General features: G+C 43.1%; 1 protein-coding gene across 18 annotated transcripts in view; it reads right to left on the bottom strand.

Moving 5' to 3' along the window:
* Nucleotides 1-12,534, bottom strand: part of MYCBP2 (MYC binding protein 2) — a 217,426-nt gene that overhangs the window by 153,951 nt on the left and 50,941 nt on the right. For all 18 annotated transcript variants that reach the window (XM_083168825.1, XM_083168824.1, XM_083168827.1 and 15 more), the window contains exons 4-6: nucleotides 12,248-12,401; nucleotides 10,903-11,099; nucleotides 450-692 (exon numbers count right to left, since the gene is read on the bottom strand). In XM_083168825.1, the coding sequence (XP_083024951.1) occupies nucleotides 450-692; nucleotides 10,903-11,099; nucleotides 12,248-12,401 (594 nt within the window). The remainder of the gene's footprint in view (nucleotides 1-449; nucleotides 693-10,902; nucleotides 11,100-12,247; nucleotides 12,402-12,534) is intronic.

The following is a 12,534-nucleotide window of genomic DNA, read 5'->3' as shown; positions in this document are numbered from 1 at the left end:
CTTGACCTGGTAGGTTTGTCCTGCCCCTGCAAAACCCACCACTCAGGGGGTTAAAAGCGGTCTGGCCAGTTTTGCCGAGAACGGCCGTGAATTGTCGCAATCACGTCCGGATCTCGACAATCCACTGCTGTTTAAGTGGACGTCACCCCTTTTAGCAGATCGTCAGGCGGGACATTGAATCCCACCTGCAGATATGCAGGCGAGCAAAACGAAAACGGCCAAGGGTCACGGCTGTCGGGACATACAGACAGTCGTGACCAGGGATTGAATACCCTCCTTAATTTTTTAACATAACTATGATGGTATAATTCATATTTCTTTAAACATCGTTCCTAAAACATTACGCCAAAATTTTTTACATATGTTCTAGATTCCCTATATCAGTGTTACATGAAGACAAGGCTCACCGCACACATGTAGCATCACAGATATTAGGTAAATATATTTACCCTAACTGTCCCACTGTATCCAGAACCAATTTTATAAAGGCCATCTTTGCATAACAGGTAGAGGAAGAAGCCATCGCTCTGAAGGAGGCACTGGTCGTCTTCATCGACAGGAATTTCTTTCAGAGACCATTTTTGCATCAAGGCAGCCTTTTTAATCCCATTTGTAAACCAGTCCTGGATCTGAATTTTGCCCACCAGAACTGCTTGAACGCTCCGCTGCAGAGAGTTTAAAATGATTGGCACCTGGCAAAACAAATACAATAGTTAATGCTGGGGACAAATAAGGCCACACAAATTTTTATGAAAAAAAAAAAAGACCTATACTGTCACCACAGATTGTACTGTATTCCAGGATACTGTAAAAGCATTAAAAATGGATTGATTTTTGTAAAATTTCTTAATGTGTAAATATTTTAATATACATCTGTAAGTGTATAAGAACAGACAAGATTTCTAACATTAAAGACCGTAATATTTAGAGAGAAAGCATAAACATTTTGGGCAATATTCAATTGTTACATTGTGCCCGATCACTCGTCTAAAGTGATGGGCGATTGTGGGGCTAGTCAATTGTTTCTTTTTAGCCATGCTGATCATGCAAATTAGTGTTGGGTTTAGCTGAACAGAATAGCACACCCCCCCATAACTGTAAGGCACCAGTAACATTACGAAGTCTTCGGGGCACAGGACGGCTGCCATCTACAGCGGACAGAGAACATCCCCTTTATGGCTGCTCCACCTTCTCACAGCCCTTCTCCCCCTGAATCTAATGCTGGGTACACACCAGGACAACAAGGGTCCGATCCCATCAATCTAGATCCAATTCCGACCGATTGGATGTAGATTGTGTGGTGATTGGGCCCTTTTCTGTCCTGGTGTGGACCGATCCAAAGCGCGGTCCCGCGGGTGGGTCGGTCGGTCGTTATTCAGATCCTACCTGCAGCAGGTACCTGACCACATGGTTAAACACTAGTAGTGAACAATAAAAAGGTGAGCATGTACTATAATTAACCCCTTCATGACAGAGCCCTTTTTTTCAAATCTGACATGTATCACTTAAGTGGGGATAACTTTTTTTTGCTTTTACTTATCCCAGTGATTTTGAGATTGTTTTCTCGTGACACATTGTACTTCAAGTTAGTGGTAAATTTGGGTCGATACAGTCTGTGTTTTTTTGTGAAAAATACCAAAATATCGTGAAAAAATGGAAAATTTAGCAATTTGCAAAATGTTAAATTTTCTGCTTGTGAGACAAATAATCATACCACTCAAAATAGTTAATAACTAACATAGACCATATGTCTACTTTATGTTTCCATCATTATTTCAACTTCCTTTTAATTTTTTTGGACACTAGGAGGCTTACAATATGAATAGCAAATTCTCAAATTTTCAAGAAAATTTCAAACACTGATTTTTTTAGGGATCAGTTCAGTTATGATGTGACTTTGAGGGACTTGTATGTGAGACACCCCCATAAATGATGCCATTTCAAAAACTGCACCCCTCACAGTATTCAAAACAGCATTTTGGAAGTTTGTTAACCCTTTAGGTGTTTCACAGGAATTAAAACAAAGTGTAGGTGAAATTTCAAAATTTCTTTTTTTTTGCAGAGTTTCAATTTTAATAAATTTTTCTAACGAATACAGTAGATTTTACTAGAGAAATGTGACTAAAAATTGATTCCCCCAATTCTTTTGTTTTCAAAAATATCCTATATGTGGCCCTAGTGTGCACGTTGACCAAACCACAGGCTTCATAATAGAAGGAGCACCTACTTGATTTTGGAGCCTCCTTTTTATGAGATTTTTTTTTAGGCACCATGTAGGTTTCTAGGCACCATAAGTGCTAAAAGTTAGGAACCTCCCCCACAAGTCACCCCATTTTGCAATCTACACCCCTCAGGGAATTCATCTAGGGGTATAGTGTACATTTCAAACCCCCAGGGGTTTCACCAATTTTGGTACAACTGGGATGTGAAAATGGAAAATTACATTTTTTTACACAAACATGCAGTTCTGGCTCAAAATTTTTCATTTTCACAAGGTATGAAGGAGAAAAAGCACCCCAAAATCTGTGCCCCAATTTCTCCCGAGTACGGCAATGCCTCACATGTGACCAAAAAATACCAGTTGGGTGCATGGCAGGACTCAGAAGGGAAGGAGTGTTTTTTGGATTTTGCAGCACAGATTTTGGTGGAATGAATGGTGGGTGCTATGTTGCACCAATACAGTGGAACCCCCCCACAAGTCACCCCATTTAGCAAAGTACACCCCTCAGGGAATTCATCTAGGGGTATAGTGTACATTTCAAACCCCCAGGGGTTTCACCAATTGTGGTACAACTGGGCTGTGAAAATGAAAAATTACATTTTTTTTACACAAAAATGCAGTTCTGGCTCAAATTTTTTCATTTTCACAAGGAATGAAGGAGACAAAGCACCCCAAAGTCTGTGCCCCAATTTCTCCCGAGTACGGCAATGCCTCACATGTGACCAAAAAATACCAGTTGGGCGCATGGCAGGACTCAGAAGGGAAGGAGTGATTTTTGGATTTTGCAGCACAGATTTTGGTGGAATGAATGGTGGGTGCTATGTTGCATTAGCAAGACTCCCAAAGCACCAATACAGTGGAACCCCCCCACAAGTCACCCCATTTAGCAAAGTACACCCCTCAGGGAATTCATCTAGGGGTATAGTGTACATTTCAAACCCCCAGGGGTTTCACCAATTGTGGTACAACTGGGCTGTGAAAATGAAAAATTACATTTTTTTTACACAAAAATGCAGTTCTGGCTCAAATTTTTTCATTTTCACAAGGAATGAAGGAGACAAAGCACCCCAAAGTCTGTGCCCCAATTTCTCCCGAGTACGGCAATGCCTCACATGTGACCAAAAAATACCAGTTGGGCGCATGGCAGGACTCAGAAGGGAAGGAGTGATTTTTGGATTTTGCAGCACAGATTTTGGTGGAATGAATGGTGGGTGCTATGTTGCATTAGCAAGACTCCCAAAGCACCAATACAGTGGAACCCCCCCACAAGTCACCCCATTTTGCAAAGTACACCCCTCAGGGAATTCATCTAGGGGTATAGTGTACATTTCAAACCCCCAGGGGTTTCACCAATTGTGGTACAACTGGGCTGTGAAAATGAAAAATTACATTTTTTTACACAAAAATGCAGTTCTGGCTCAAAATTTTTCATTTTCACAAGGAATGAAGGAGACAAAGCACCCCAAAGTCTGTGCCCCAATTTCTCCCGAGTACGGCAATGCCTCACATGTGACCAAAAAATACCAGTTGGGCGCATGGCAGGACTCAGAAGGGAAGGAGTGATTTTTGGATTTTGCAGCACAGATTTTGGTGGAATGAATGGTGGGTGCTATGTTGCATTAGCAAGACTCCCAAAGCACCAATACAGTGGAACCCCCCCACAAGTCACCCCATTTTGCAAAGTACACCCCTCAGGGAATTCATCTGGGGGTATAGTGTACATTTTAAACCCCCAGGGGTTTCACCAATTGTGGTACAACTGGGCTGTGAAAATGAAAAATTACATTTTTTTACACAAAAATGCAGTTCTGGCTCAAAATTTTTCATTTTCACAAGGAATGAAGGAGACAAAGCACCCCAAAGTCTGTGCCCCAATTTCTCCCGAGTACGGCAATGCCTCACATGTGACCAAAAAATACCAGTTGGGCGCATGGCAGGACTCAGAAGGGAAGGAGTTATTTTTGGATTTTGGAGCACAGATTTTGGTGGAATGAATGGTGGGTGCTATGTTGCATTACCAATACAGTGGAACCCCCCCACAAATCACCCCATTTTGCAAAGTACACCCCTCAGGGAATTCATCTAGGGGTATAGTGTACATTTCAAACCCCCAGGGGTTTCACCAATTGTGGTACAACTGGGCTGTGAAAATGAAAAATTACATTTTTTTTACACAAAAATGCAGTTCTGGCTCAAAATTTTTCATTTTCACAAGGAATGAAGGAGACAAAGCACCCCAAAGTCTGTGCCCCAATTTCTCCCGAGTACGGCAATGCCTCACATGTGACCAAAAAATACCAGTTGGGCGCATGGCAGGACTCAGAAGGGAAGGAGTGATTTTTGGATTTTGGAGCACAGATTTTGGTGGAATGAATGGTGGGTGCTATGTTGCATTACCAATACAGTGGAACCCCCCCACAAGTCACCCCATTTTGCAAAGTACACCCCTCAGGGAATTCATCTAGGGGTATAGTGTACATTTCAAACCCCCAGGGGTTTCACCAATTGTGGTACAACTGGGCTGTGAAAATGAAAAATTACATTTTTTTTACACAAAAATGCAGTTCTGGCTCAAAATTTTTCATTTTCACAAGGAATGAAGGAGACAAAGCACCCCAAAGTCTGTGCCCCAATTTCTCCCGAGTACGGCAATGCCTCACATGTGACCAAAAAATACCAGTTGGGTGCATGGCAGGACTCAGAAGGGAAGGAGTGATTTTTGGATTTTGCAGCTCAGATTCTGGTGGAATGAATGGTGGGTGCTATGTGGCATTAGCAAGACCCCCGAAGCACGGTGAAATGATGAACCTAATAATCCATAGATGTGTGGTATATTTTGAAACACTCCTTTATACATAGGCCGGGTTTGTCGGGGCAAGTTTCACAGTGGAAAATAGTTTCCTTTCTTATTCCCTTTTTATAGCAAACTTTGCACCTTTTTTGTGTCCTGCCCTTTCTTGCAGTGGAGGGGATTTCGTTGGGAAAATGCTGCCCTGGTACAATACGGGGGCCAGTACTAGAAGTACTGGGGCCCTCTGCCTGCTGGTTCCCAAATACTAGGCCCTTTATGACTTCCTCTTGAAAGTGCATAAATGTCCCCCTCTGGCCGGTAGAACGGAATAGCACGTAAGCGTTATACAGTGCCATCTGGATGATATACACGGCCAGCTTCTTGTACCAGATATTTGTTTTCCGCAGGGCACTGTACGGCTTCAGTACCTGATCTGAAAGATCCACTCCGCCCATGTACTTATTGTAATCTAGGATACAATTTGGTTTTGAGGTGTGGGTACTGGTACCTCGTACAGGGATGGAGGTGGTACTGTCTCCATGAATTGTTGTCAGTATAAGGACATCCCTCTTGTCCTTATATTTGACCAACAACATATTTTCGGTGCATATTCCCCTGCTTTCACCCCTTCTTAGTACTTGGGCAATGTGCGTTTTGGGGAGGCCTCTTTGGTTCTTGCGCACAGTACCGCAAGCTGCTGTACCTCTTGAACCAAGGGCCTTAAACAGGGGGATGCTGGTGTAAAAGTTATCCACATAGAGGTGATAACCTTTATCCAGGAAGGGGTGCACTAAATCCCAGACAATTTTTCCACTAACACCTACGAGGGAGGGGGGGCATTCTGGCGGTTCAATTCTTGAATCCTTCCCTTCATATAGCCTAAACTTGTGGGTGTACCCTGTGGTGCTTTCACACAGCTTATACATTTTTATGCCATACCTTGCCCTCTTACTGGGAAGGTACTGGCGGAATTTAACCCTTCCTTTAAAATGTATAAGGGACTCGTCGATACTAATACATTTATCAGGGATGTATAGCTCTGCAAATTTGGCACTGAAATGATCAATGACCGGCCTGACTTTGAATAGCCTGTCAAAGGTGGGATCATCTCTGGGTGGGCACTGTGCATTATCGGTGTAATGTATAAATTTATGGATTGCCTCAAAACGAGTCCGAGTCATGGCCATACGGTAAAATGGGGTGCTGTACAGAACATCTGTTCTCCAATATTGCCTAATTTGTGGCTTTTTTACTATGCCCATATGAAGCACCAGACCCCAAAACGTCATCATCTCTACTGCATCTACAGGGGTCCACCTTGCAAATGATGACGTGGGGTTTTGAGCAATAAACTGCTGGGCATATAAATTAGTTTGGTCCACCATTAAATTTATAAAATCATCAGAGAAAAATAATTTGAAAAAGTCAATTTCTCTGAGACCTGTGGAATCAAATTGGATTCCTGGCATGGCCAAAAACTCAGGAACCTGGGGCTCAAAATTGTCTGGTGGTGGGGTCCATACTAGATCAATTATTGGGGGGGGGGGGGGTCTCAGCTGATCTACGGGGGCGTCTTTGAGGGGGTCCCTCATCACCGGAGGAGGAAGAGGAGCTTAAGACGAATCCTTCAAATTCCCCGCTTGCATCACTGGCTGTGTCAGAGTCAGAGGCAAGCATGGCATATGCCTCCTCCACTGAATACATTCTTCTGGATGACTGGGATGACATTTGGGATGACATTTGGGATGCCATTTTTATTTTTGTGTTACTGGTAGTGAAATGTTTCAACACGTGTATAGTGTAGGGGGGGTACAAACTTTATTTCAACCCGGGGGGTATGTAGTGTGTAGTGTGTATGTAGTGCAGAAAAAAAAAAATACTTTATACAAAAAAAAAAAAATTGAAGGGGTTAAAAAAAAAAAAAATTGAAGGGGTTAAAAAAAAAAAAAATTGAAGGGGTTAAAAAACAAAAAAAAAAGGTCCTGCGCCAAAAATTGAGCACAGATGTTGGTCAGTAACGTCCGTCACTGAACAGCGCTCAAAGGCAACAGGAATTTGATCAAAAAAAAAAAAAATAGATCAACCCTGTGCCGAAAAAGCTGATCAGTGATGTACGTCACTGATCAGCGCACAGTGGCCACAGGACACCCACAAAATCACAGTGTGTGTAAAAAAAAAATTAAAAAAAGACCACACAGCACCCACAAAAAAAAAAAAGGTGATCAGTGATGCGACACTGATTACCAGTGAGGGGCAGCAGGTGCACAAGCTTTGGTGCAACTGACAGTGCAACTGGCAGCAACTGACAGGTATATATATAAAAAAAAAAAACCTCTGCGCCCCCAAAAAGTTGCTGATCACCTCAGATATAGTGATCAGCACAAAAGGCGGGGGTAGCAGACACAAAATATACACTCTCTATCACTCTCTGTCACTATCTCTCTCTATCTCTCTCTATCTCTCTCTATCTCTCACTATCTCTCACTATCTCTCACTATCTCTCACTATCTCTCACTATCTCTCACTATCTCTCACTATCTCTCACTATCTCTCACTATCTATCACTATCTATCACTATCTATCACTATCTATCACTCTATGACACTGCAGCAGCACTGACAGTTATATATATAAAATAAAACCCCTGCACCCCCAAAAAGGGGGGGTAGCAGACACAAATCTCTCTATCTCTCTACCTCTCACTATCTATCACTATCTATCACTATCTATCACTGTATGACACTGCAGCAGCAGCACTGACAGTTATTTAAACCCCTGCACCCCCAAAAAGGGGGGGTAGCAGACACAAAATATACACTCTCTATCACTCTCTGTCACTATCTCTCTCTATCTCTCTCTATCTCTCTCTATCTCTCACTATCTCTCACTATCTCTCACTATCTCTCACTATCTCTCACTATCTATCACTATCTATCACTCTATGACACTGCAGCAGCACTGACAGTTATATATATAAAATAAAACCCCTGCACCCCCAAAAAGGGGGGGGTAGCAGACACAAAATATAGCTCTCTCTGTCACTATCTCTCTATCTCTCTCTATCTCTCTCTCTATCTCTCTATCACACTGCAGCAGCAGCAGGAAGTCTCAGGAAGTCAGATCCAGGAAGCGTCCAGCACGCTACAAGCAGTGATCAGGTGATCAGGTAAGGTATTTGCAAGGATCAGGTAAGTATTAGGCAAGGATCAGGTCGGTATCACGGCAGACAGGCACGGTGACCGTTCTGCACGCTATTCCAGACCGGAATGGCGTCTGCAGCGCAGTCACCGTTAGTTTAAATGTCGCGCCTTGGCTGTGATTGGTCCATGGGTCCCACGGACCAATCACAGCCTTGGGGGCAGGTGGGGTGAGGGTGGGGTGAGGTGTCATCGTCACCGATGACCCCCTCATGCCCCCTGACGCCCGGCGGTGATTGACACCTGTGTTACCGAGCGTCTGATTCGCTGGTAACACAGGAAAACGCTGTGAATGGCTGTTCACACTGAACAGCCAATCACAGCGATCGCCGACGGGGGGGGCGGCATCGCAGCCCCCCCTGGGCATGCAGGGACATGTCTGCTGTCAGGGACAGCAGACATCGTCCCTCTGTCACTGCGTCTCTAGACGCAGTGACAGTTTAAAGTCATGACGTATATATACGTCATGTGTCGGGAAGTACTTCCCGGCCATGACGTATATATACGTCAAATGTCGTGAAGGGGTTAACATATAAGTTCAGAAACCCTGATATACTCATAGATATCCTGTAACTAATGCTCACAAAGTAAGCTGCATTCTAATACAGTCATTTTGTTAGACCAGCCAGCAGTAGGGCATCTGACTGGGTATTACATAAATTAAGGTACTTGTTTCCTATCTGGGCGCCCAGGTTTTGTACGTACGGCACCGTAATGAAATCGGATCGCATCGCATCGTACACATACACGATATTGAACGATGCGATGCGATGCGATCCGATTCGATTTCCCATAGGAAACAATGTGAAATGGCTCAATTTAGCCAAATTCTCATAGGAACAATAGTAAATGGGCCAAAAACACCCCTGAACATTGAAATGTCCCCCCAAAAGTAGTTTACGCCACCCCGCCATCAACGTGAACCCGAAGCGTGGCGAGCGCAGCGAGCCCGCGAGGGGCGGCGGTACGCGTCCTCCGACCTTTTCATGCCCTACTATCCACGTCGGCGTGGAGTGAGAATAGAATAGTGTGGCGAGCGCAGCGAGCCACCGAGCCCGAAGCGTGGCGAGCGCAGCGAGCCCCGCGAGGGGACGCGGATACCTTCACAGTTATACGCGTCCCCTCGCGGGCGACGCGGACACCTGGGAAGCCCGCGAAGGGACGCGTTTACCTGTGAAGGTATCCGCGTCCCCTCGCGGGGCTCGCTGCGCTCGCCACGCTTCGGGCTCGGTGGCTCGCTGCGCTCGCCACACTATTCTATTCTCACTCCACGCCGACGTGGATAGTAGGGCATGAAAAGGTCGGAGGACGCGTACCGCCGCCCCTCGCGGGCTCGCTGCGCTCGCCACGCTTCGGGTTCACGTTGATGGCGGGGTGGCGTCAACTACTTTTGGGGGGACATTTCAATGTTCAGGGGTGTTTTTGGCCCATTTACTATTGTTCCTATGATAATTTGGCTAAATTGAGCCATTTACCATTGTTTCCTATGGGAAATCGGATCGCATCGCATCGCATCGTTCAATATCGTGTATGTGTACGATGCGATGCGATCCGATTTCTCTACGGAGAATAGCATGGTGCGCAATTAACTTAGTGGGCGCCCAGATAGGAAACAAGTACCTAAATTAATAAGAAGAAGAATAAGACCATTATTTATAATCAACACTAAAAGCTATTGTATATTAAACATATAGACTGAGATAAAAAACTTACACACCTTATCCCCTAAGCTGGCATGGTCACAGGGCATATTTGATGTTCCAGATGGACATTCAACGGTGGTGTTGAAACTAATGAAACCATGCTCCCCCTGCCGCGTGCCCTAGCATTTAAAATAATAAATCACAGTTCCTCCTCCTGTGGTCAACATCCCAGCAGTGGTGTACTGATACCTGACCAGGGATATTATTTGCGGATTCTACAGGTTTTTTTCCCAGATGTTCAATCAGCAATTACTGAAGTGAATTCCAACACAAAGAAAGAACCTAAAGTGTATCCATTCCACATGAAGGTAAGGTGTAAGTAAGTGCTCCTGCAAAATTACGGCTTGAAGCTAAAGTTATGTAGGGTACACATCAGAACAATCATGATGATGAGTAGATCGGGAGATGACCATACAATGGTCGCATGATCTGTTGGAGCGCATGATCTGTACCCAGTTGAAAGGATCGTTTTCAAATCCTGACTGCAGCAGGTAGGATCTGCAAAACGACCAGCGGGGACGCGTATCGGATCAGATCTAAAACATGCCCAATTTACATACAATCGCTCAAGATTCTATTGAAATTGGGGGAATTGAGGCCAAATCGTTATGGTGTGTACCCAGCATAAGATATATATATATATACACACTCAACTATAAAAGCCTTAAAGATGCAGACCTATGGCACTTTAAATACATTTATCAAACTGCAACACTACAATAATTTAACTTTTGGAAATACATGAGGATAACATAAAACAAGGAGGCTGCATGAAAAAACACAATTGTATATAATTGGTACTCAACTGCAAATAACACATAACACACTGATTGGAGTTAAAAGCTCAGGATACAGTGATTCCTCAACAACATTGAAAATACGGACCCAAATTCACCTTTTGTGATGCTTACAGATTTACTTTACAGTAGTAACATATCTTTTCTGCATTGCATAACATTCGGAAGACACTAGTAAAAAAAAGAATTATACCTGAATAGTTTGGCAAGCATGGCTGCCATTGTTGGTAAGAATAGCCGAAATGGCTTGTAGGGTTTTTCCCGTTTCTCCCCATGCTACCACAAGACTGAAGAGGCAGGCACAGGAGAGGGCAGTCAGCGACTGACCAGTGCTGTCATTGGCTCCTGTACTACGAACAGTTATTTCCAAAATAAGCTGGAGAAGAGATTCTGTTGACATAAAAAAACTCACATGAAGTAGCAGCATTTCAGCGCATATATATATATATATATATATATATATATATATATATATATATATATATATATATATATATATATATATATATATATATATCAACCACTCACTAATGTAGCAAGCGTCGGTACTTATGTATTATCTGGGCTCCCATGTTAAATGCACCCCATTTTTTCATACCCCTACTATCCAACTACGCATGAAGTTGATTTTATATAGTGTGGCGAGCGCAGCGAGCCACCGTGCCCGAAGCGTGGCGAGCCCCGCGAGGGGACGCGGTCTCATAAGAAAAACGGGAGCCCAGATATTACATAAGTACCCAAGCGTCTAATGTCCTAAAGCAATAGTCCGATACAGTCAGTATAGCGGCACTCCAGTATAAAAAAACATTCAGCTGCAGATATAATTCCAACGTTTCTATATTTTACTTACAATAGTGCTGCTGTACTGAATGTATATAATATGAGCTTGATGACAATACCTGTGTAGTATTCAAAAACTGCAATAAAGAAATTTGTTATACCATTAATGGATTAGTTGGAGTGCCATGTCTCATTTAAATTTTTACTAGCTCCCTGTCAAATTCTCAGTCCTTTCAGGACATGGTCAAGCCTCTAATGAGATCAAATGCTACCTCAGAGTGTGACGTGAGGTGAAGGGACAAGTGGTGCTAGAGTAGTAGTAGGACAGGAGGGTTGAGCAGAGCATATTCAATTTCAAATGAGATTGATCAAAAGGAAACATTGCAAGTTTGTTTTGTTATTTCGGTTTTTTTTTATACCAGTTGGAACATGCAAAAAGTATGTAACAAAGGTTAATTTGCTATACATATTTCTTTAATCCATTAATAAGGAAATCTGTTCAGTTTAAATTTCCCTTTCCTCTATTGCCCAGACATAAGGATTTTAATGAGGAACTAGATCTGCTTCAGTACAAAATCTCCAGTGAAAGTATGAACGATATTAATGCATACGATTCATTAGCATAGTCCAACAAGACCTTCCTTTACAATTATAAAAACAAACAAACAAACAAACAAACAAAGGACATCTTCAGCATTTGGACAGGTACAGAGAAAGTATTTGGTTCCCGAGAATGAAAAGTAGTTTATCGGTCTTACCTAATACTTCTGGAGGTTCTGACTGCAGTCCTTCTGGTTGCTGACCCTGTAGTATATTGAGCAGAGCCTGTAAGCTCCTCAAACACAGTGATTGGTGAGAAAATCGGGTTTCCTTTATTAACTCAAAAACTTCACATAAACCAATTTCAATAATCTATGAAGAAAAAAAAAAAGGGGGGGGGGGGGGGGGAAATCCATCATAAACATGTGTCTTAAAGGTGTTAAGTTACTCTATACCATTCAATATTGGGGCGGTATTACACATCTGCCCATACCGCAACAATAAT

Source organism: Crinia signifera, chromosome 2 (genome assembly GCF_055691185.1).
Source record: "Crinia signifera chromosome 2, ASM5569118v1, whole genome shotgun sequence".
Classification (NCBI taxonomy): Eukaryota; Metazoa; Chordata; class Amphibia; order Anura; family Myobatrachidae; genus Crinia; species Crinia signifera.
This window is presented reverse-complemented; position numbering and strand designations above follow the sequence as displayed.